Below are 25,629 nucleotides of genomic sequence, written 5' to 3' on the forward strand. Positions count from 1 at the left end.
TAGATAGATATACATAGACATTCAATGTCATTAGTCATTAGGGTACTACAAATTAAAACCACAACGAGAGAGAGATCACTACACACTTAATCAGAATGACTAAAATAAAATAGTGACAAGTGAAAGAAACCAATCTGAAAAGGCTGCATGCTGTAAGATTTCAACTCAATGACATTCTCAAAAAGCCAAAACTCTGGAGGCAGTAAAAAAGATTAATGGTTGCCAGGAGTTAAGTGGAGGGAGGGATGAATAACGCAGTGCACAGAGGGATTTTTCAGGTGGTGAAATTGTTCTGTAGGACATTATAGTCGGTGAATACATGTCATTATCCATTTGTGCAAACCCATAGAACATACACCACCACCAGTGAATCCTAATGTAAAGTACGGACTTTGATCCATACTTTGACCAATGTAGTTTCATTGACCACAATGGATTTACCATTCTGGTGATGCTGATAGTGGAAAAGAGGTGTATGGGAACTCCATACTTTCTGCTCAATTTTGCTGTGAATCTAAATAAAAGTACTCTAAAAGAATAATCTACTTAAAAAGAAAAAAAAGATAATGACAACACCAAAAGCTGGTGAAGATGCAGAGAAACTGGAGGGCTCATATGCTGCCGGTGGGAATATAAAATAGTACAGCCCCTCTGCAAATCAGCTTGGCAGTGTCTTAAAAAAACTGAACATGCAATTACCATATGAGCCAGAAATTGCTATCCTGAGCATATATCCCAGGGAAATGAAGACTTATATCTTTATAAAACCTGTACATGAATGTTTATAGCCCCAAACTGGAAACAACCCAAATGTTCTTCAGCAAGTGTATAGTTACACTGTGGTAAATCCATACCATGAACACTACTTGGCAATAAAAAGGAACAAACTGGTGTACACACAATTGGATGAATCTACGGAGAATTATGCTGAGTTAAAAAAAAAAAAAAAGCAATGCCCAAAGGTTCTATACTGTGTAGTTCTGTTAATATAACATTTTTTAAATGACAAAATTATAGAAATAGAGAACAGGTTACTGGTCACCAAAAGTTAAACAGCAGGGGGGAACGATTGACAAATGGAGCGGCTATCTGAAGACAACTTGAGGCATTTTTGTGGTAATGAAATGTTCTGTATTTTGGCTGTAACATGTCAATAACCTGGCTGTGACACTGTACTACAGCACTGCACGAGGTGCCCATTGAAGGAAACAGAGAAGGATACAGGGATCTCTCCCTATTGTTTTTAGCTTTTTTTTTTTTTTTAAACAACGCATGTGAGTCTATAATTATCTTAAAACAAAATTTGGGGTTTTTTTTTAAAGATTTTATTTATTTATTCATGACGAACACACACACACACACACACACACACACACACACACTGAAAGAGAGAGAGAGAGGCAGAGACACAGGCAGAGAGAGAAGCAGGCTCCATGCAGGAAGCCCGATGTGGGACTCGATCCTGGGACTCCAGGATCATGCCCTGAGCCAAAGGTAGACTCAGCCTCTGAGCCACCCAGGTGTCCCTTAAAACAAAATTTGAATTAAAAAAATTGACTGAACTGAGCTTGTCACTACAAGAAGGAGAGTAGTTATTGCCAATGATAAGATTTAAACTTTCAAGCAAAAATCCGAATTTTGGAAAATTTGCTTTTGCCACCATGAGCGTCAACTTCCCAGGACTGAAAGACTTTTTTTTATTATATCAGTAGTGATATTAACTAATGTCATGTTTGTTACTGTATAATGAAATGTGCCACAAACTGTAAACGCTGCATAACTCAGTGAACCAGTAGGGTGTTTTCTAAATGATTAATATACAATCTTACAAAATTACACATAGATGAAAGATCCATCCGAAATACAAGACAGACTGGTGGATAACACTAGGCCAAGTACAGAAGTCCACTCATACTGTCTCATGTTTCGGTTACAACTAACCTTTAAAAAATTACCATGTGTCAACTTTTAGCAAAGTATTCAAAAAGAATATCCACAATTACCTGCAAAGCTATTTAAATACACCTCTGTTTTCCAACTACATACCTGTGTGAGGCTAGAATTGCTTTATATCCTTCAATGAAAATAACATATTGCAACAGACTGAATGTAGGTACATATGTGAGAATTCAGCTGTTTTTCTATTAAGCCAGGCACTGGAGATTTGCAAAAAAAGTGTAAAACACTACCCTTCCTTTTGCTAAATTTTCTTGTTTTGAAAAACAGAGTTATTTTTTTCATACGAGTATGATTTATGCTTGTAAACATTGGGCTTATTATGTACTAATGATTGATGAATACATAAAGAATGATTAATAAATTACATAAAGAATGTAAAGACTCCTGTGACCCAGAACTTGGAGAACCACTGTTCTAGAAGATAAAAGTTTTCTTGTTGATCACAGTTGCATGTTGAAACAAATTCTAAGTCAAGCTCACGTTCTGAAGAGTCTATGTAAGAAAACAAGGAAGTGGCCAGCTTTGGCAGGAGGGGCACACGTTCCCGGAGGGAAAGGGAGCTGTCCTGCTGCCTGTCCCTCGAATGGGACAGGACAACATGGAAATGGTGAGCTTGCGTGTAGATCAGTCCACTGGGTATTTCCGGTGGGTTCCTAGGCAATCACTTGTGAGGCCACTGCACTTGGCCCCCCTAAGCCCTCTCTAGTTGTTGTGCTCCTTTTTATAGGACAATTATACTTCTCAAGGAGCCTGAATTGCTTCCCCTCCCAAAAAACAAAAGCACAAACATTTCACCATTAGACTTTTACCAAAATAATGATTTATAGTATATCCAGCTATTTGCAGAGAAGATCCATTTATAGAAGAACAAGGACGTTGTAATATATTTTAGGTGAAATCCATGATGAAGAATCCTTTTTAATTTCATCTGCTTGCCATATTGTTGAGTTCATCTTCAAAATGCGTGCTCCTAAAAGGGGAAAGAACAATTGATGATTTAATTTCTAAATTTAAAAACTATCATTTAAATGAATCACAATGAAGCAGTCTAATTTTTAAATGAAGTGTCATCAACAGGCTCCTGGCATCCCTCCCAGCTGGTGGGCTGCCCCAGCCAGGTCCCCAGGAAGATGCACTGGCCTGTCTGGCTAGCGTAATTCAGATGCTAAAACATTAAGACAAGCACACATTGCAGCCTCAGAAAGAAGGGCATTCTGATTTAAGACCTAAACTAGATCTACAGGTTCTGTGATCAGTGAATTAACTGTAGAAATGTCTAGACTGAGGAAAATATAAGTTTTCTTGTTATTGGGAATATGGTGGTTAGGGGTGTGTGTGTGTGTGTACTTAATGGCCCTACTATGTCTCAGATACTCTGAAAATTCTCCCCTTTTCTTGATTTAACTTCCTTCTTTCCCTCTCTTCTTTTTTTTTAACTCCTCCCAATATTTGCCTCATAAGTCAGCCCTTTTCTTAATAGCGCTTATATTTTCAGTTTCCGGAAGAATAATCTGGCAGTCCTGTTTACCAGCTAATGTGTCCTCTCTTCCCTAATCATGACTCCAACCCTCAAGTGCATCTCTACTGGCCCAGAGTCCCATGCCTGCAGGTACAGCTTCCATCAGGGTGCCCTACTAGGTCATTGGCTGATCTGTCCCTTTTGTTTTGAGTCATAAAATAAGCTGGAAATACCTGTGTTGTTTTTTTTTAAACAAACAACAAAACACCTGTATACATTTTAAGTACTTTTCCGATAAGCTTGTGAAGTAACTGAGCCATTGCTTTATCATGAGCTGTATACACTTTGTGTTGTTGAGGAAATGTGATACCAGTGTTTTGTTCATTAGCATTGTCCACCTTTTGACTAACTTCATAAACATATTTCGTGTCTCAATACCAATTTGTCCACTTCAAACAATCTTAATTGTAAAATATAGTATGTCTTAACCATTTCTCTTAAGAGAAAATATGCTCTTGATTTAGCTAATTGCAGTATTTCTTGTTTTAGAGATATCCTCATTGTGCACGTTTTTTTCTTCAGTTTTGTTAGTAATTTTCAGATACTCTATTTTGAATGAAATAGAACTAGAAGAATTTTATAACTTTACTTTTAAACAATGTTCAGATTTTATGTCATTTTCCTTGGGCTCTTTTGTGTGTGAGAATGTGAGCCCGTGTGCTCCACTACTGCATACGTAGTGGGTGCTGGGGTGCCCTGTTTTCTCCTGCCCCTCAGAATGAAGGCTTTTGTGCAGGACATGCCCCTGCCTCGAAGGTGCTGCCTTGCCCAACTGTCCACTCCCTCCCAGGGGGCAACCCTAATCCAATGGCTATTGATGTGGGGAGTACATTGGTCTGGCCCCCTGGCCTAAATTCAGGTCACCATCCCAGCTCCGCAGAGCAGCCCTGTGTGCCATGTACCCTCACCCTCTGCCCTGTTCAACTTCCCTTACTCTGTTCTCTGTGCTCCCAGGAGCCCTTTCTTCCAGGAAGCCAATCTAAGACTCTCTAGAATCTATTGCCATTTTAGGGGCCTTCTGAGGCAAGACTTTAAACCCTCTACTTGAACATCTTCCCTTAGAGTTAGTTACTGCACATGAAGCCAGAATGGATTGGAACCTTTTTTAATGGAAAAGCCTCCAACAGCCCGGCACCCCCTTCCTACAAGCCTGAGCTCAAACACCCCCACAGGACCTTGAGAGCAAAAACATAGCTCACCGGTCCCCTCTTCTAGGAAAGTTAGGACTTCAAGGCAAAATCAGCTTTGCCTTTCAGAAGGGTCACAGACCCTCACCCCAGAAAAAAATGTACAACCATACAATTCCAGGAGGATATAAACTCCCTCCCCAAAGCCTTTGTGGACTCCAATTTACGAACTGCTGACCTATGGTGAAGGCAACAGGAACTCATGGTTTAAAGCTGCTATCCAGCAGAGAAAATAGAGAGTCTTTTTTAAGTACAGAAGAAAGTCCTAATTCTTCTTCATATGATTTAATCCATATCCATAGCTTTTGAATAACCAAATATCAGACTCAACTTACATTTTCCAGAGTCATATCTGCTGTATTTGAACTTGTTCTACTACGATATCTCTTTCTGACACAATAGACACTGACGAGGGTGACTATCAGCATCACGGCAAACACAGCCGCAGTAGAAGATGCGGCAATGACAATGGTGTCCTGGGTGGAGCCCCTCCTCTCACACCTCTCTCCCATGTACCACCAGTCTTCTCCTGACAGACACCTGCACATCAGAATGTGACCCAGGGTTACAAGTTGAAATTTCAGTCTGAAAATCTTCACCACCAAAGGTGTGGTTCAACATTTGGGTCATTGACATATGGAATTCAACCAGAGGAGAGCAGTTAGACTAGCTCCAGGAGGCCAGGCAAGTCCCCGTGGAAAAGAAATGGAATCACCGCTCATCTGGTGCTTTCCACTGTGGTCCAAGATGGATAAAGAAGATAGTATAGGTAACAGAGAACATACAGTTCTCACGTCTCAGCCCCTCTACCTCCCCCCTGAACCCCTTTGGCTAAGCTCATCTCAGAACTTCTAAGAACTAGCTCCATCTAGAAAATGGGGACAGTGACACATCATCACAACCAGACTCATGTGAGGACTTAATAAGGCGTATAACTGATGACGATTTTTTCAGGCAATTACAATATAATGTACTATTTCTTCATAAATATATTTATTGTTCCTGTGGCTGTCCAAAGCCCCAAATGGCGAGCAAAAAATAAGTATCCCAAGAATGGCTTTGAGATGAGAACCAACTAATTTCAATCATAGAAGGTATCAGTGTTTTATCCTACATTGCAGAAATGGTAAAAATTCTAACAAGAGAATGGGGAGATCTCGTCCAAGTGACCCCTTACCTGCACTCGGGTTTGCCATTTTGGACAATGCAGATGCCGTCATTTTCACATTTGAAGTTAGTGCAAAGGTCAATGGTGTTAGAGGTTGGGGTTGGCTGAACTTGTGTGGAATTAAGGTGGGATATGTCTAAGGAGGACAGAGGGAGAACATGGATGGAAATCAGTTTGATGTTAATAAGCATTTGATCTTTAAATTTTAATATAGATGCTTAAGTTTCACAGGCAGTAAAATAATTAATAAGTCAAAATCTAGATGCAAATGGAAACAAGACCAGCTTGTGGGGCTGTCAACTGAGCCACAGGCTTGCCTGGGCCTGCGTTGCCTGAGCTACAAGGGGCCCAAACCCTTATAACCACCCTGAAGGGATGGACACTTGGATACCAAGGCACAGAAATGCAAGGAAGCTGATAGGTTTGCCCAAGGTCACAGGTCTCTTGCCGGGGAGGGAGCAAGTCAGTGGATATTTGACACAAGCTACCAGGTCCCCATAACAACCAGGGCTCTATTCTCTGCAGTGTTTTCTGTTGCTTCTCTTCTAAACAGAGTTGAACTGAATTGATGAATATATGACTTTTTCTCTGCTACAGAAAATGATTTTTCCCTCGACAAAGTTATTCTCGAATAATTTTTTCCAAGAAATATTATCTAGATTTACTCTAATTGACACTGACATAAAAATGTCACAGGTTTTAATTGCACCCCTTTCATCACAAACAAGATTCTGATTTACTGAGATGTAAGTGGGTCTTTCATAGTAAATGAGTTAAAATTATGCCACGTAAAACATAGAAAGTACCAGTATTCTTGGAAAATGTATTTATTAGCTGCCATGGGTAAGAAATTTTAAAAGGCAAGAGATTAATGCTACTACTGACAAAACATATGTGTGTGTGCTTATATATGATACATAAAAATATATCTATGCGTGCTTGTGTGCTCATATGTATATATATTTGAAAAACACAATAAATACAGTCCCTGTCCAGTTTAATTTCATGTGCTTGTGTGATATTTCTATTTCTGGAATCCTAAGTAGAATCCTCGGGTATGATAACTATACTTCCACTTGTTTCTGAAGAAGATTCTGGCCTAAATTTTCCATGGCTCCATGTGGTGGTAATTTAGTTATGCATCCTAGAATGGTCACTGTTTTTATTTAAGTTATTTCCATATTGTTAATGATTCATACCAAAAAGAAAAAAAAAAAACAAAAAAAACCTCGTGCCTATTTGCTCCTATACCTAAAAACAGAACCCAGAAGAACACAGTAAATAATCAATGGCCACAACAACAAAAATATCTGGTATAAAACTATTTTTACTGACATACCTTCCACTGTCAGTAGGATATATACATCACCTCCTTTTATAAAGTCTCTGCTTTTCAGCCTCGTGTGGGTTATAAAGGCACTGGTTCCATAGCCTCTACCTCTTCTAAACTGAGTACCATTAGGGAAAAAAGCCACTTCTCCCACTTTGGAAGGTCTGTCCCAAAAATAGTTTCCATTATCTGAAAAAGCAATTTATATTAATGGATTGTGTTTAGCATCATCATAGCTTTTGGTGGTAGGAAAGAACAGGCAATGTGAAACACAATTAGGATAGAGCTCAAAATAATTAAATGATGCTATTGACCTGTGATGTATTCTCTGGCAAGTCACTGAAGCTTGTTCATTTATACTGTCCTAAAGAAAATGAGATTGCCTGGCAAGGAAGACTACATTCTGGGCTTTGTGTGGAGAGATATCAAAAGTTGCTTAGGTGGGGTATCACACCAACAGGGACTAGTCTAGTCAGTATAGAAACTCCCCTGCTCCTTAAAATCATTTTTTAGTTGCCTTGAGTCATATATAGTCCTTTTAACTAAGTTAAATCAATACGTTTCTGAGACTTTCTTTTATTTTTAAAGTAATCTCTACAACATGGGGATCAAACTCACGATTCTGAGATCAAGAGTCACATGCTCTAATGACTGAGCCAGCTGGGTGCCCTAACAGAGTTTTTTTAAAAACATAGAGCAGTTCATCTCATTAGCTGAATTGTTCACCTGCCAGAGCAAAGTCCTTCAGGAATAGAAGACAGCGAGAAGCACTGCTTCTGGGAAAAGGTGATGACCCACTCAACTTTGGGCCATTTTCAATGTCATTCACGGAAATATGTTTCAGGGGAAAAAGTGAAAAAATTCTGTACATCAAATCCCTACAATCCTGTTTGTGAATATTTCTTTTTTCTATCAGATTAGTAATTTTTATTTTCCTGTGTCAAGGTCCATTTTTTTCATATGTAGAATTCAAATTTGGCAATGATATTCACCTTGCCATAATTTCATTTTTATTAGGTTACTAGAGGGCAAAGGATTATTAAAATTAGAAACGTGATAGTTTTGGTGGCGGGGGGGGGTGTTCCTTTTTTGAGACTGGGAATATGAGGAGTGATGTCACCATTGGTGAGTTCTCCAGAACTCTTTAATAAAAAGTATTAATTCCTTCTCAGAGCCTTCCCAACACTCCAGAGCACCTGCTCAATGTCTTCCTTCTCATCAGGAACCATCCCCTTCTACAAGAGCTGAAGTGTGTTTTACAGCCCTGGTGGCAAGGAGCTGGTTATTATTACTGCCTCAGTTTTATGGCTGGGGACACTGGGGTCCCAAAAGACTATTTGCTCAACATAGCTAATGAGAAGCAAATCTTGGATTTGAACCCAGGCATGCCAGACTCTAAAACCAATACTCCTTGAACAACTGGGAATTCAGATATGGTCAATTGCCAGGAATAAACAGTATCTCCTCTATTTTTCAGAGACAGTCCTAACTCACATTCCTGACAGTGTCCTGCCTGGGGGACTCTGTCCACAATTGCTGAAGCCCTTCCCCTCCATATCTTCTATTCCTAAAATTTGGGGTTCAATATTCCCTAAAGGTACCTGCCCATGCAGTCTCTCATTCCCAAATCATCCTTCTCCCCCTAGAGCAATGATCATGTATTAGCAATAAAGAAAATGAGTCACGAACCAGTGGTCATAAATGGGTCTGTAGTTACACTCCGCTGGTTGGACATACGCTGTCGAATGTCAGGATTTTGATCCAAGAGTGTCATCGTGGCTTGTTGCCAAGGACATGGCCATTGTAATTGATCATCATTGGCTCCAGAGATCAAGTGGAAATATATTCCTGCATTAGTCGAATGGCTTAGATTCAAGTGAATCTGAAAGGCATAACCTTTAGAAGAATAAAATGGTGGGCTATATAAAGTTCCACTTGAGCTGCCAATATACTGTGTAAAATTCTTTATATGCCAGATATGATGAGGGCACTGTGTCTCTGAGAGATTGATGTCATCAATAGACAGGCCACCCAATGATGCACCAGCGCCTCTGACTCCTCCAAACACCACTCTAAATTTGTTGGTCACTTTCAATGTTACATGGTAAAGTTGCCAGCTCCCAATGGGTATATCTGCAAAAGAGACATTATTATTTCAACTCAAACAAAGGACCAGGAATCAAGTGCAAATCAACATTAGAGTTTTTAACCTTCATAGGACAAATGATAATCCTAGAGCTATTGATTCCTACAGGTCCGCAGAGTAACTTTCTCATTTCTCCAGCCCAGACCCATTACCTTCAAGGAATCTCTGTGGTGTCAAAATGCTATCTGGAATATTTGGATGCTTATTTACTTGTTCCTCAGATAGGTCATCCTTTCCCAGTGAAGGGTGACCAAATGACAACATCTAACTTATGAGTACTGCATGCCCTGTATATGAGTTACCTCCCATTCTATGTTAGTTAAATATCAGATTCCTGTGATACTCAGCCAAAGCCTCATTTATAGTTTGATTGAAATACTTCCTTCACTGGGACGCCTGGATGGCTCAGCAGTTGAGCATCTGCCTTTGGTTCAAGGTGTGATCCTGGAATTCTGGGATGGGGTCCTGCATTGGGCTCTATGCAGGAAGCCTGCTTCTCCCTCTGCCTGTGTCTCCACCTCTCTGTGTGTGTCTCTCATGAATAAATAAATAAAATCTTTAAAAAAAAATACTCTCTTCACATGCAAAATTTTCAATCAAAGTTTTGATAGTATTAAACAGGAATCCACCAAACCCCAGAAAGCCCACATTTACAACTTACTCCTTAGATCATTTACTAGTGACTCAACATTATACATATTTATCTAATATTTGATACCATCATCTTTCTCCCCATCCCATACTCCCTCTTTCACCAACATGCCCTGTTCCTAGCTAGCAGTGCAGGCTCTGTTATCCTGTCTTATTTTCTTATATCACATACTCAAATAAGAAGCAATGCATTTTAAAAATATCAGAATCCCCCAGGTAGAGAGCAGCTTAGGAATTCATGTCAAACGAGTAGTTAAAACAACGACTTAAAACTTCAATACACTGGCACTTAATGTGAAACACAATTATGTGAAAATAAGTTAGAAATATCCAAATCATGGAAAAAATACTATTATACATGGATAAACTCTGGATTGAACAAAAATCTTTCATGAGAACTTCCACTTCATTATTGTCACTACTATCCGTTTAAATTCTGGACCCCTAAGCAAGTCTCTTATATACCTTTTGTACTATTGTTTATGGGAAGAAAATGGTATGACATATAGCATAATGTAGATCGATTTTACTCAATTCATTCAAACCAAGGGGTCAATACATGGAGCAGACAGTAACATAGTCGGCCCACAGCCCCTCCCTTCCCGAGGGAAGTGTCTTAACCACCTTCTTTTATAGTCGATCAACATGCCCCACCTCTCCGACACATGAGAGGGATGGACTGTTGCCCTCTCTCCACTCAGAATTGCTCTCGAAGTTGCACTTAATCCAAATCCTAACAATTAGAATTCTTCACTGGGACTTTTTTTTTTTTAAGCTAAAAATTAGAGGAAGACTCCCTTTTCCAGTCAGATGGCACATTTGTCAGAAATGTCAGCTGGGAAGTGAAATATCCAAAGGTCCAGTTTTGTGGACAAAGCCCATCTGAGCCAACGCGGGAGGTCCCCAGCCATGTTCAGGGACAGGCCCCGTCCTGCCTGACGCCAGGTCCTCCTTCGTCCATTCCACAATCTCTTCACATTGAACCAGTAACTTCCCATTTTGCCTAAACTAGTTTTCCTTGTATTTTTTAAAGATTGATTTATTTGAGGGAGAGGGAGAGAGGGAGGGGAGGGGCAGAGAGAGACTCTCCGGCAGGCAGACTCCTCGTGGAGCGTGGAGCCCAGTGTAGGCTCCATCCCCCCACCCATGAAACCATGACCTGAACCAAAAACCCAGAGCCAGATGCTCAACCCACCTGCACCACCACTCCTCGCTGGTATTTTTATCCCTTGCCAAGAACTGATCTCCTCAGTGCCAGAGACTTAAAAGAGTTAAGGTTGCCTCACTCTGAACCGAGGCAATGAGAATGTTGATATTGTACCTTTTATTTCTTCCACGAGTGTCAAAGTACCATTCACGTGGTCTGCAGTGTACTCCCTGGTGTAGATGTTCAGTTGGTCATTTTCACTTCCACTGTTATATAAATAAAACTGCAAGCACTGAAATCCTCTTTTAGGGTATAACGTTCTACTTTCCAGCATGGCCGTGGCCCCCACACTTACAGAGCTACTGTCAAAATGCATGAAGAAGCCAGAACCTGTCAAGAAAACAAAAGCAAAATTGACAAAACAGACACCAGCCCTAGGAACGCATGTCTTGTGGGCACAAGAGTTCCACTTAGTACACACTGTATAGACAGCACTGGGTTGGACGGTTGAGTCCAGTTCCAGGAACAGGCTGTTTATAAAAGAGACTCTCAGTCACTTTTCCTTACTCTAGCTTTCAAAATCAGAAAAAGTATCACCTTTTTGGTCTAGTCTCTCTCTGTGTCTCTCTCTGTCTGTCTCTCATGTTCTCCCTCCCTCCTTTCATTCCTCCTTCCTTCTGGCCTATGGAGGACCACTATCCACTACCCAAATCTGCCTTTGTAAAGAAAATGGCATTTTATTGACACATATTTGATCTATAGCATTGTGTAAATCTAAGGTGTGCAACATATCACTTTGATTACATTTATGTATTGTAATACGATCGCCCTGTAGCAATAATTAGCAACCTCTAGCATGTCACATAGTTATCACTTCTTTTTTGTGGTAGGAATGATTAAATTCTCATCTCTCAGTGAGTTTAGCGGTTAGAATACAATTATCGCTGTCTGTGTTCACTACACTGTGCATCAGATCTCCGGGACTTATTTACTACTCGTTGCAAGTCTGTACCCTTAACACCTATCTTCCCCCAAACCCCCAGGCTCCAGGAAAGAAAAAAGAAAAGGAAAAGCACTCTTTGCTGTTAGGGACCTCAAACACTGCCTACACCAGCTGAGCTGGCATGCAGTGACCCTGAGTTCTGAAGTCTAGTTTTACATCTTTGATGCCAGGAATGAGCAAATAAATAAAAATGGAGTACTTGTAGCCAAATAAATGACTACTTAATTTAACACAAAATGATGATGGAAAAGGATAGTCATGTGAATAAAATTAAATAAATTGTACTTTGTCCCTTTATTTTCAGGATTTTTATAACAGGAGCGTGTAATCACAACCAGCTGAAATTCCGAATCTGATGAATTCACAGCCTTGTGGTGTTCCCTAGAAAATCTCTTGTATCTTGTAAGCTCTCAGAAAACAACCCCACTACCCTGTGGATAAGAATCCTTCCAGGAGATTCAGTACCTTCCTGCTGTGGGCACACGCAGGAAGAGGCTTCCCAGAGCCCAGCTCTGACTCATAGAAAGATGAGAAAAGTCAGAGAGTAAAAGCAGAGAAATGAACCATGTCCTTCGAAGGCACAGAACTGTTTCCTCAGTAGCTACCACATGGGTTACCATCAATAATTCTGATAAAAATTAGAGATAAAATCCCATCTTTCATAGCAAAGGAAAATGCTGGAGTCACCAAGTATAAAATCGAAGCATCTCACTCTTGTTACCTTTGCACTGGCCCATGTTGGAGTGATCGCTCTCTGGGCCCCTGGGAACCCGGGAAACCCACTGCCAATCAGTATTATCACCTGAACTTTGAATCATACCACACACATTTTCCAGTTCAAAATTGCATGAGTCCATAAAGCTCAGGGAAGTGGCTATAAAAGCAAAAAAAAAAATTATTGACACTCCTACAATATGATAATCTAAGTAATAAAAACTGATTTGTCACAGAAGTACTAGGAATGCCAGGATGGCTTTAAAAGGGACACCCTGCTGATTCTGGGGCATAGTGGCTTGAAGACCTCTTGATATCTGCAAAACCAAAAGATTAATTAACTCTGTATTTGAACAAGCTGTCTGCCCCCAAGATGCCTTTCTTTAATCATCTAATTTATAGGAACTGAAGTCTACACTCCTCTAGTTATCCAGATTATTCAACTGCAACACAGATTATTTGATCCCATTTGTATGATGGCTCCTCACTTAAAAATCTACATGGGGCATGTCACTATAGGGCCCAATTTATTTTTAATATGAAGATCAAAACTTCTGAGAAGAAAAATACTGCTTCCAAGTTGTGGATTGAGATTTGGGTGCACTTGTGAGATTTTTTTTTTTTAAATATCAAACTTCAACTATAAAACCATAATTATCAAACAGTTATCAAACATTTATCAAACCATAGTTTCAGAAAAGCCAGCAATGCACAGCAAAATGGCACAGTGAATAATTTTTTCCTACATGGCAGAGACACAGAAGGCATATCAAAGAACCTGTCACATACTGCAGTTATACAGTCGATTCAGCTTTAAGAGATCATAGTCACTGAAATCCATTCGTTGGCCGATCACATCCATGAAGTCTGAGATTCTTGTTACGATCGTTGGTTCCGTTCCATTTTGGAAGGCAGTCTTACTGTAGTGCATCACTGAAGTATAATCATAGGGAACATTCAAGGAGTCTGATACTTGGTCATCGTAAGTGTTAAAATTGTGTTCTCTGCCTACACGATAAATGTGAAAAGATTTTTAATTACTTGATGTTGACAAAATTTAGCTTACCTTATTCTAAGTTTCCATTACCACCCAAGGCTGGACATTAGCACACAGTGTGAGGCTCCAAGAACTGGTAATAGAAAGGTAGATTCTAAAAGATGTTATGAAGACAGCCAGGGTTATTAGCAGGTGTTAATGGGAAAGTGAGAGCACCCAAAGCAGATGAAGATGGAGGGAGGAGGACTTTGAGAGATGTGATGGGAAGGTGACCTGGGATTGATATCACAGACAGAAATCGCCAGAAGGAACTGACATAGTCAGGGATTTCATGGTTACTGGAATATGTATGCAATACAATATGCAAGTACGTTTATTTTTTTAAGACTTTATTTACTTATTTGAGAGAGAGAGTGAGTGAAAGAGAGAGAGAACATGAGCAGAGGGAAGAGTATACGGAGAAGCAGACTCCTCACTGAGCAGGGAGCCCGATACGGGGCTCAATCCCAGGACTCCAGAATCATGACCTGAGCCAAAGGCAGACGCCTAACTGACTGAGCAACCCAGGCACCCCTATGTAAATAGATTTAGAGAAGATATCTAGTTGCTCGGCATCATATTAATGAGCAACTGATTGCAACCCAAAGTGGGATGACTTTGTGGAAACAGTAAGGTGGATCAGATTTCCAAAGCTTACAGATGCGTTATCAAATCCAGGGAGAGGGTTTCTACTCAGATAAGACCTGGGGAACCTTAAAGAGTGAGATGATAAATGAAAACTAAACACTTCTCTTGCCCTAGAAATCTCTTAGTCCACTGCTGGGCCTTACCCGAGTTGGGATCACCAGACAATCAATATCACTGAGCTGTGATTGTAAAAGTTGTGATATCAGGGGTCTAACTACAGAACAGACCCCATAATGCCTCATATGACAGCAGTGCCACTCCCTCCACTATACCCTTTGTAGGCAGGCCCGATGGGAAACTAAGTGTCTCTGCGGGCAACATGAGCCTTAGTCGTACTATGTTAAGGCTTTTCTGGCTTGGAACACAAAGTTCCAAAAAGTTTGAGCTGTTCAACTACCACAGTGTTTCCCATGGAGTAACAAACACAAATACCTCCTGTCCCCCAAAAAAGACCATGATCAAGTCACTTTAGGAAATAAAATCTGTAAATGTATGTTAATCTAATAAAGACTCTGGACAGTGGGTGGGTGAATGGAGTAACTAGGTGATGGGCACTAAGGAGGGCACTTGATGGGATGAGAACTGGGTGTTATACTATATGTTGGCAAATTGAATTTAAATAAAATATTTTTTAAAAAGACTGAACAGTAAAGCAGTGTCAATAACTCAAGTTGAATTTACTGGAACCTAGGATTTCCCAAACTAATTGGACTACAGATCTCTCTGGGAACATATCATGGGACAACATCCTATAAAAAGTACTTTGGGAAATATTACTTTCTTAGATCCCAACCGGCTCCAACATACCAGGGCTCTAGGACACGAGTGCCCCACAACCTTCAGGCATCTCAACCCATATTGAGTCAGGGCTGAGTGAGGTAAAACATCAAGACATCAGCTTTTCCATTATGAACAGTCATCAGAAGGGGGCATGTGCTTAGAAATTCAGTTGTTGTTTTTTTTTAAGATTTTATTTATTTACAAGAAGGAGAGAGAGAGAGAGAGAGAGAGAGAGAGAGAGGCAGAGACACAGGCAGAGGGAGAAGCAGGCTCCATGCAGGGAGCCGGACGTGGGACTCGATCCTGGGTCTCCAGGATCAGGCCCTGGGCTGAAGGCGGCGCTAAATGGCTGAGCCACCCGGGCTGCCCAGAAATTCCATTTTTAACCAAAGCAGAACAAAAGAAATATACCTGACTGAATTCTGTCCCACATTATCCTGACATAGTCATCCCGATCAGAACGAGACTGCTCATGCCAGAATCCCAGTGCGTGGAGGAACTCGTGTTGAACCGTTGCTATTCTGTCACAGTTGGTCCCGATGGAAAGTTCTTGCTTCCCCATGTGCCTGTTTCCCACTGAAGACCAGCAGCTTACAGGAGAGTTTAGAGAGACAGGGATTGAGGGGTTCTCATGATGCAGGCTGAGGTCTTAGGGCAAAAATGCCCAGTGCCCGCCCCACTCGGTTACCCACTTAGATCCTTCACTCATATCAGGACACTGCATTTCTCTCACAACCCTGGCGAGGGATGAAAAACCTCACAGACCAGACGACTTTTGGAGATCTGGCCCTGGCATCAAATATCACACAGGAGCAAGTCATCCCTCAATCAACCTACTTGTGATTTTTTTCTGGAAATTTCTAAGTTTTTCCACATTGTCCTTGATATGTTGATGACCAATAATACGGTTTTATAGGTTGAGCAACCATGCAGAATTGCTGAGCTCCAGGTAAATAACACTGCCAGTTTAACTCAGGTAGTAAGTGTAGTCACTTGAAATACACATGCATATACACAAACACACACGCATGCACACACATGTTTTACTGAAACAGGGAAATAAGGGGTATGTAAGCTACAAATGGCTGAAGTTCACTAAGGCATGGGATGGATGGCATGAATCCCACCCACCTTGTTTTAATATGGGTGGTCTGGTTGCATGTCTGAAAATATGATCTTTATGGCTAGAGGAACTAAACACAGTTTGTCTTTTACTCTCCAACAAACAGCTAAGGAAGACCCCACCCACCTCAAGGTCAAGGCCTAGGGCAATTGCTATGATAGGCCACAGCCACAAGGTTCTCTTTTGAAACCCTAGAAGACAAACTCTCCACCTTACCCACTGCCCTTGAACACTGATATATAGTTAGCTTCTCCAGTCCAAGGCTTGAAGTCAATGCATGTTTTTAGGCGATAGCGTTCAAATGCATTAAGGATAACTCCCCTGGCATTCATTTCTGAAGGAAGAAAACCAACAAAAAATACACTTATTAAAATTGTCACCATTGAATGATTCACCATGGGAACAGGCTATGCAATATATTATTTATCATGAATCAATCCCTTCATGAATATGTAGTGTTTTAGTTTTACCAAATTTAGTATTCAGTACAAATTCAGTATCATATGTAAGTATTTTGTTATTCTTCAGATCCCTGATTCTGGGACACCTGGGTGGCTCAGCCGTTGAGCATCTGCCTTCTGCTCAGGGCGTGATCCCAGGGTCGGGGGAATCAAGTCCCACATCAGGCTCCCTGCAAGGAGCTTGCTTCTGCCTCCGTCTATGTCTCTGCCTCTCTTTCTGTGTCTCTAATGAATAAATAAATAAAATCTTTTTAAAAAATCCCTGATTCTGCCCCATTTTTATTTCTCCAGGACCTTTACAGAGTACATTATAGAACAACAGAAAAGACATTTCTTTAACTCAAAGAACATATACCTCAGATCTCAGGCAGCCAAAATGAACACTCACTGTCACATGCTTCATCTGAGAAACTATAGTATGGATTAAAAGCCCCACAGCAGAGCTTTTAATTTGAGGACCTCGAGACGGGAGAGTCATGAATATGGTGAAATTGTATGTGAAGTATCTATATCTGTATTTATATCATCTATATAATCTATCTATATCTATATCTATATCTGCCTATACCTGTATCTGCAAAGTGCATTTCCTGGGGATACTGTTCATGAGCTTCTTGAGCCTAGTTCAGGGCCTAAATTAGAGTTAAGAACCACTGCTTCAGAATTAAGAGTGATGCTAACAGGCTGGATAGATGCAGAACTCAAATAAGGCAGAGGCATGAAAGCAACAAAGACATCCAGGAAAAGGAAAGCAGCTGAAGTGTTACCCCTTTCAGGGGAGCTGCATCAAACTGCAGATAACACTTGAAGTGTAAGTGAAAAGACTAAAGCAGAATTTAGTATGTTGGTAATTTAAAATGGTTAACATATTTCTGGAAAGCCAGAAATCACTCCCAATGAACTCTTTATAGCTATGTACTAACCCTTCATAGGTATTTCCTTTTGCGACCTGTAGGAGTGGCCTTGCTTAGTGATTTCTTTGGAGTTATTTGAAGATGATCTAAATATCAAAAATGTGAGGAAATACTCTTCTCACTTTGAGCATAGAGAGGAAGTTCAATGCTACAATATTAAACAGAGGGATTATTTTCTAAGTAAAAAAGAATCAAAATCAGAGGAATAAAAAAAATGACCTATAAAGATTTGAAGTTTAATTACATTGTAAAACTAACACAAAATAATAAGCTGTAATATTAAATGAAAAAGGCGGTCAAAAAATTTAAACAGGGTTGCCTGAATGTCTCAGTTGGTAGAGCGTGTGGCTCTTAATCTCAGGGTCATGAGTTCAGCACCACATTGGGTGTAGAGCTTACTTTAAAATAAATAAATAAAATAAAAAAATAAAACAAAACAACTTAAAAAAATTTAAAATACTATAGTTAAGCTCATGTAAAAATGTACACAGTCTGGATGGTAAGATTTGGGTTGAATTTTTTACCTAACATGTTTGATTCATATATGTTTATCAATTAATTTTTTCATTTTTATTTTTTAATTTTTTCTTGGCTTTTTCTGTGTACTCTTGGTTTTTTAACTGTTTCTGGTCAGGTCTCCCTCCTCAATAACTTCTATCAGATCTTCCATCTATATCAATTCCAAAAAATTGTTCTCCCAAGCTGAATTCTAATCTTGGTGATCTTTTCCCTCAATACAATCTTCTTGGGCCACTCAGTAAGACCCAACTATCTAAGGAGTACCCGTTATATGCAGGGCATTGTGTGAGGTGCTTATCTCTACCTGTAGCTTCAACTATCTCCCACAGCCTAATAACACCCAAATATCTCTCTATCTTGAATGACTAGACCATACACCAACACTTTATATGATCTCTCCACCACATTGGGCCTAATACATTTCAAACTCTGCATGCCAAATGCTGATTTGCACCACACTTTTCTATCCCACCCTCTTGAAGACATTCCCTATTCTTGTTATAGGCACTACCATCCACCCAGTTGCCTGAGACTGAATTCTGGGCACCAGCATCTCTTTACCTAGACTTTTTGGAGGTCTATTGCCAAATCTAACAACTTGACCTCTTGTAGTCTATCGCCAAATCTAACAACTGTCTCCTAAGTCTCCCTCAGAATTGTCCATTCTCATCTATCCTCACTGAGAGAGTCCTGGCTCAGAAACTCTCAGTCTTTTCCTTAACTTCTTCTGTAGGCTCCCAATGGAATTCCTTACTTTCTTTTTGCCCCACTAATGATACATCTTCTACACTGCAAATAGCATGATCACAATCTCACATCCACATTAAAACTGCTGCAAGTTCCACATCACCATTAAAGAACACCAAGTTCTTTAACATGGGAAACACCCAAGTCTTCCCAATCTAGATCCTGCCTACCTGTTCAACCTCATTAACTCTCCACTTCCAGTCTGAATCACAGTTAAGGGTTTTCTCCTTTACCCATGCCTTTGCATCTTCCAAGAGCACCCTTCCTAGAGCATACCCTTCCCTTGCCATCAGAGGCTGTACTGGCCCATTTGAGGCCTTTCTGTGAATTACAAAGAAGCACCTTATCTGGGCAGATACTACAAGTGTTGATGTGGCATATAGGTAAATAGCACTTCATGCAAAGTAACAAAATGCCTCTTGGTGAACAAAATTCAAACTTGATTCCAGTCCCACTTCCCTCCCCCCAACTCCCAGGTACCTATATATTGTGTACAACTTGCATAACTTTCATGGCAGCCCTGCTGCACAGTGCCATGGACTTCTTGATGCATATGCCTTTATTTCTAGGTTGAGTTCAATGCCCCTCCAATGTGCTCCCTTAGCTTTTGAATATATCATTAAGCAAAATGTTTACTCCATTCTATTATAATTATCCTTTGGTATATCTGAATCTCCACTGAAATGTATGAACTTTAAGAAAAGTTTTCCAAACAACAATTCCCAAAGTAATTCTGGTAACTGGTAAATAAAATGAGAACTCTCAAATAAAATGTTTACAGTTTCCAGTTACACATAAATATCTTCTATAGAAAAGCTGTCCTTTGTTTTGTATTGGATTCATCTGACTTTTTAGTATTGAAACATTCTTTATATTATGAAAAGATGATGATAAAGATAGTGGGTTCTTGTCGTTAGATAAGTTCCTGACTTGGCAAAATAAAATGTTGATAAAACAATGCCAGTTCCTAAAGCTTTGTCTCATGTTTTTAACTCATATGTAAAATTTGATATGGGAAACCACTGCTTTTAAATAAAGGTTAGTTCCCTGACTTTATGTAGCCAGCATCCAATACAGAATAGGCTCTCCATAAATGCTGGCTGCATTAATCTAGTTCTTGGTCAGAATTCAGCAAATATTTCAGAAAAAAATCATTTTGGTCCTCTTCATTGTTCATTTTGTTTATAAGTAAATGTTCATGGCCCCATAAAGCAACAAACAAACCCTTAAGGACCTTATGAGCCTACCCTTGAAAATATTGTGATTATATTCCGTCAGGAACATACATCAGTTATAGATACTCCGAGGTATATACTAACCCAAGCTATCTTCTAGGACATACGGAATGGTATGAGGCCATCTGTATTCTTCTCCAATGATAGAATTTCTATCTTGTGCCTGTCAAAAAATAAATATGAAGGGTCAATTAAATGAATCAGGCAAAAACTTACAAAACAATGAATAGTTAATCTAGAAATAAATGAAATTTAAAATGTAAGCAAATGAATAAATTTAAGCAGGATATATTTAATAGTAGTGGAGGAAGGTTGCTCTGATTCTGAGATGGGAATAACACTTGCCTTGGTATGTTCTAAATCTGTTTTGAGGCCAGTAGCCTAATGAATCAGGAGAAAAATTATAAGAGAGGAGGACAGATAGGCAGGAGTTAGATGACATAAGGTCTTGAAAGCTGTGGATAAATTTGCATATTATGCTACAGGCACTAGAAAGCTGTTGAAGAGTTTCTTTCTTCCTTTTTTTTTTTTTTTTAAGATTTCATCTATTTATTTGATAGAAAGAGAGCAAGATACAGGGAACAGAGGGAGAAGGAAAAGCAGACTCCCCGCTGAACAGGGAGCCTGACACAGGGCTCAATTCCAGGACCCCAAAATCATGACCTGAGCAGAAAGAAGACATTCAACCAACTGAGCCGTCCTGTTGAAGGTTTTCAAGCCAGGAAGCAAAATGGTATCATTACCTGTTTAGAAGACCATTTTGCTATGTGTGTCTTTACTTGGCAACACTATTTTTAGCTGTCAGGCTAGAAGTCACAAAATCTATCTTTTATGGCAAAAAGTCTGATTCATTGATGATGTTTACAAATTCAGTTGAATTTTGCTTCAACTAGATTAAATCCATGAGGTTCTATTTAAAAATGAAAACATCTTATTGTTCCAACAATGAAAATCAATCAGGTCAATAAGACCATAGCATACATGGTGAATGATGGTGGCTTTAACCACACAAAAATCTGAGGAATGGACGATGAAACACTATTATGGGAGTCCCCCAGAGCATAATGTATTTATTGAATAAATCTGTCACCATGACTCTTCTCCCCTACAAACAGTTGGGCTTAACAAAGCTCATGCTGTCCAATCAGATACTCTCTATTTTGATTTGCACTAATTAACAGAAGATTCTTCTTTGTTTTGTTTCAACTCACTCCATCAAGTCTGATGTCTCCTTCAAAAAGATCCAGTCCCAAATCTAAGAGGGAAGATAAAAATCCATATTAGCAAACTGGATTCAAACTCTCCACTTAATAAAAAAAATGTAAAAAAAAAAAATCCACAAACCTTCATTAATATCAAATATATCTTGATCAATTCCACCATCTACATCTTTAACTAAAGGAACAAAGAAAAACACATTAAACATTATGTTTATGAAAGAAAACAATCTTCATCAATTACCAAATTAAAAGTAAGTAAGGTTCTTTTGTTTCTGGTAAGTGACCACCAGTTTCTGATTCAATATTCATTGGTTGATTGATTGATTGATCGAAAACCTCTCATGAGCCAGTCTTGGAGCTAAGGGGCCTCTACTTATATGCTCTTGTCCTATCCATGTCTCTTGAATGTCAAATGACTTCAGGAATAAGAAATTGGTTGTTGTGCATAATATTAAACTTAATTTTAAAGACTAGACTAGATGATTAAATTAAATGGGAAGCAAATGTTTAAATTTGGTCAGCCCAGTCCAATCTGTCCAATATATCTCTTACTAGTAACATAATACCTTGGAACTCTCAAGCAAAACTCCTAATTTAAATTTGAATTACTCTTTTAAGTTGCAAAGGAGTAGAAAATATGGCCAAATCTCTAAGTGTACAACATAATAGGAGGGATATCAGGTCTATCTGAGTTGATACAAAATAGCAAAAGTGATAATAGAAAGCATTGATGGGTTGTCTTGTGTCTGTTACTGTTTAGACTTTCCTCTATTACCATTTATTTTTTGCTGGGTATTTGTAATCCTGGGACAGAAACAATGAAACATTTCTCAATAAGTCAAAAAAAGGCAGTGCTTGATTAAAACTCAAAGCAGTTATAGAATTATGCATATGCAATTATGCATTGTGATTACATTAAAGGTGTCCTAAGTGCTTCTGTTTTGTTGTTTTATTATCCACATAACTTTCTCCTACTATAACTTAGAACAAAAACTCAAAATAGACTCACCAAAGTTTTCTCGAGCTGGCTGAGAAACAAACAGAAAAAACGGCATTATTATGATGTCCGTGACATAAATGATCTTCTTCATTACAATTTATATCTAGCAATTTATGAGGTTTTTTAAAATTAATATTATGGATTACTTTCTGGCTTACATCCAAGAGAGCTAATTTGGAGTCTAAAATAACTTTTGACCAAAGGGTCTTTTACTTCATATATAAAAAAAAAAAAAATGAAATTGGCCGTGATATGAATGTGAAGGTGAAAGAAACAAGAAACCAATTGTCTTCTTTTCAATCAGCCCTCAGATAAGCATTCACTTTAAGCATAATTCTCTAAAGGATTCATGGAGCGATGTTTGGAAAACCTAATAATTTATCCCCATAGTTGAAATATTATTGTGATTTATCACAACCCCTTCTAAAGAAGTTTTATCGAAGACCTCATTAATCATATTTTACTTTCACATTTTTCTCAAGACTCTGCTTTCAACAATGATACCAAATGTTTAAGAAAAAAATCAATAGATATACTTTGCAATTAAAGAATTTAAGGAAAACAACAAATATCTGGGATGCCTTGGGTGGCTCAGTGGTTGAGCATCTGCCTTGGACTCAGAGCATTATCCCTGGGTCCTGGGATCGAGTCCTGCATTGAGCTCCCCACAGGGATCCTGCTTCTCCTCTGCCTGTGTCTCTGCCCCTCTCTCTGTGTCTCTCATGAATAAATAAATACAATCTTAAAAAAAAAGAAAAGAAAACAACAAACTTCTGAGTTCTAAGGGTCTCTACAAGGGACCAAATGAAAAACCCAGAATATATGCCCAACAGAGAGAAACATGAGTAAGCCTGAGAAATGTCTTAGTGAAGTCCAAGTGAGAAAGCTCATGGGACTGACAGGCAGTAGGTCTGGGTTATATCCTTGGTTCCATCAACTCACAGGAAATCAGTTCACCTTTCTGAACTCAGATTATCTGTAAAATAGGTTAATATGGTTTACATATCTAAATCCAGAACCATATGGATTGTTTGGCAAGTGGTAGGAATGAACTGGTTGGAGAATTTACCCTTCTTTTTGATATTAAGAAGTGCCTTATTTGTCTCACACATTAGCCATACATAAGGCACGTTCACAGAGAAATGCTAATGCATTTCCTACTGGAAAAGTATTTGTGCATAAATGCAATTTTAATGTGTCTTTTTAAAATTTTATTTATTTATTCATGAGAGACACAGAGAGAGAGGGGCAGAGACACAGGCAGAGGAAGAAGCAGGCACCATGCAGGGAACCCAATGTGTGACTTGATCCTGGGTCCCCAGAATCACACCCTGAGCTAAAGGTGGCACTAAACCACTGAGCCCCCCAGGCTGCCCAATTTTGATGTGTCTTAAATGGTATCCCTTGTTCTCAGTGCTGTAGCTACCACTTACAGAATATCAACTCAATATAATAACTTACTTTAAAATGGCAACTAAAATAAAATAAAATGGCAACTAAAGTTTTTCCCCTGGGTATTTGAAACTTCACTTAAAACTCTGAGTTGCCCTATGGTACAAACTACCTGTCACTGTAGCAAGATTGGTCCAAACTGACAAAGAAGCGGATGAGAAATCCCACGCTACCAAACTGTGTTTGCTTCGCCTATGACATTCATCATTCACTCCATTCATGTCTTATGTCACCATAACAGCAATATGCATTTTACTCAGCAGTAAAAATGGAATGGCTGTCAAATTTCACATTTTCCATGTTACCAAAAGAAAACTCATTACACAAAAATGAAACTGAAAAAAATATATAACTTTATGTCAATGTCCCTGACTCTTTCCCTGAGCGGGCTTCTTCTCACTCCGTATTCCCCTGCCTGCCCCTGCTGGCCCAAAAGAAACCTTATTTCATTAACATTTTCAAATTCCTAAAAAAACAAGAAATGAACAGATAGGCAATCAGCCCCCAATCTTTCCAATCATTTTCTGAACATTGTTTTCCTTACCAAGCCAGGAACCATGTGGAGAACAGCAGAGAACAGAAACCAAGGCAGATACCATGAATCCATGTTATCACTTCCAGTTGAAAGTTGCAAACTATGAAAGTCAGAGTAGCATTTACTTTTTAAGGGCAAACATCATAACTTCTAGCCTTTGATCTCAATGATCCATTGTGCAGGTCAGCTCGCTACAGTAGTAATACCTACAATCAAAGAGTTAAAGTCCAATATCCTGAACACGGCTCTGCAGAGTAATTGGTTGGCTTTTTTTTTTTTTTCATGTCAACGTTCAGTATCCAAGTGCCTAGCTGAAACCTGTTATAATATATACATCCTTGCCCCCAGGATTATTAATGGACACTAGACTAAAAGAAAATTTCAAATTAATTTTTAATCTCAGTCTTCCAAACAGTAACATCTGTGAAGCTCCTCCTGCCCATCTAACCCTGTGCTGCTTTCATATATTCATTATGTCCATGGCTTTTTATCATTCCTTCAGTTAATAAAAAATTCATGGAGTTACAAAATCCCCTTATATACTAGAAATCTGACATATTTGATAATTAGATGTAAAATAGCAAAATAGCAACATATCTCATTCTTGAAAATTCTCATCAAGCAAACTCAAGATGGAGGGTAAAAAGTCTAGGAATGGTCATTGGTTTTTTGATAAACTCATGCTCTTGACCCAACTCTCAATTCTTTCTCTTTGTCCTTCTTTTCTCAGGATAACTTCTCTTTAAAGACAACTTTCTGTGTTCCTGTGATTCCACTCTCAACTTAAGTGTGATGCAGTCGTTATGTTTTTGAGACACCAGTTTTCCCCACTCAGGATTGGTCTTTGCCCCACTTTGCTCTCATAGAAAGGACATGGAAAGACATGTGGTAGAGACACACGGGAGGATGCTCTTTGTGAATTCAAGCAAGTCATTCCCACCCTTTGAGGGTATGATTAAGTGTTCAAGGGAAAAGTTAAAAATGGTAGGTAGAATCAATTCCAATCAGTTGGAATCAACTGAGCAATCAGTTGCTCTCTGGGATCCTGCAGACAGGTTGTGGGATCCAAAATCAAATAGGCCTGTATCCCATCTAGTGCTACAAGGAGACAAGAACACTCTCTACAAAAGAAAGC

At 39.2% G+C, this 25,629-nt stretch overlaps 1 protein-coding gene across 2 annotated transcripts; it reads right to left on the minus strand.

The window, feature by feature from the left end:
• Window positions 1–1,522: 1,522 nt before the first annotated feature.
• On the minus strand, window positions 1,523–24,633 carry MEP1B (meprin A subunit beta). Of its 2 annotated transcripts, XM_038541787.1 has the most exons (15): window positions 24,504–24,632; window positions 22,517–22,535; window positions 21,632–21,682; window positions 21,499–21,542; window positions 20,372–20,450; window positions 16,628–16,745; window positions 15,700–15,878; window positions 13,614–13,832; window positions 12,832–12,984; window positions 11,282–11,497; window positions 8,853–9,296; window positions 7,173–7,352; window positions 5,843–5,969; window positions 5,001–5,205; window positions 1,523–2,929 (listed from the first exon to the last, which is right to left on the minus strand). In XM_038541787.1, exons 1-15 carry the CDS (start codon window positions 24,564–24,566, stop codon window positions 2,915–2,917), a joined length of 2,112 nt encoding a protein of 703 aa, XP_038397715.1. In that variant the 5' UTR covers window positions 24,567–24,632; the 3' UTR covers window positions 1,523–2,914. The 2 variants fall into 2 exon arrangements, with proteins under 2 accessions (XP_038397715.1, XP_038397716.1); XM_038541788.1 differs by lacking the exon at window positions 5,001–5,205 and having other exon boundaries at window positions 2,757–2,929; window positions 24,504–24,633.
• Between the last annotated feature and the right edge of the window lie 996 nt (window positions 24,634–25,629).

The sequence above is a fragment of the Canis lupus genome, chromosome 7 (assembly GCF_011100685.1).
Source record: "Canis lupus familiaris isolate Mischka breed German Shepherd chromosome 7, alternate assembly UU_Cfam_GSD_1.0, whole genome shotgun sequence".
Lineage (NCBI taxonomy): Eukaryota > Metazoa > Chordata > Mammalia > Carnivora > Canidae > Canis > Canis lupus.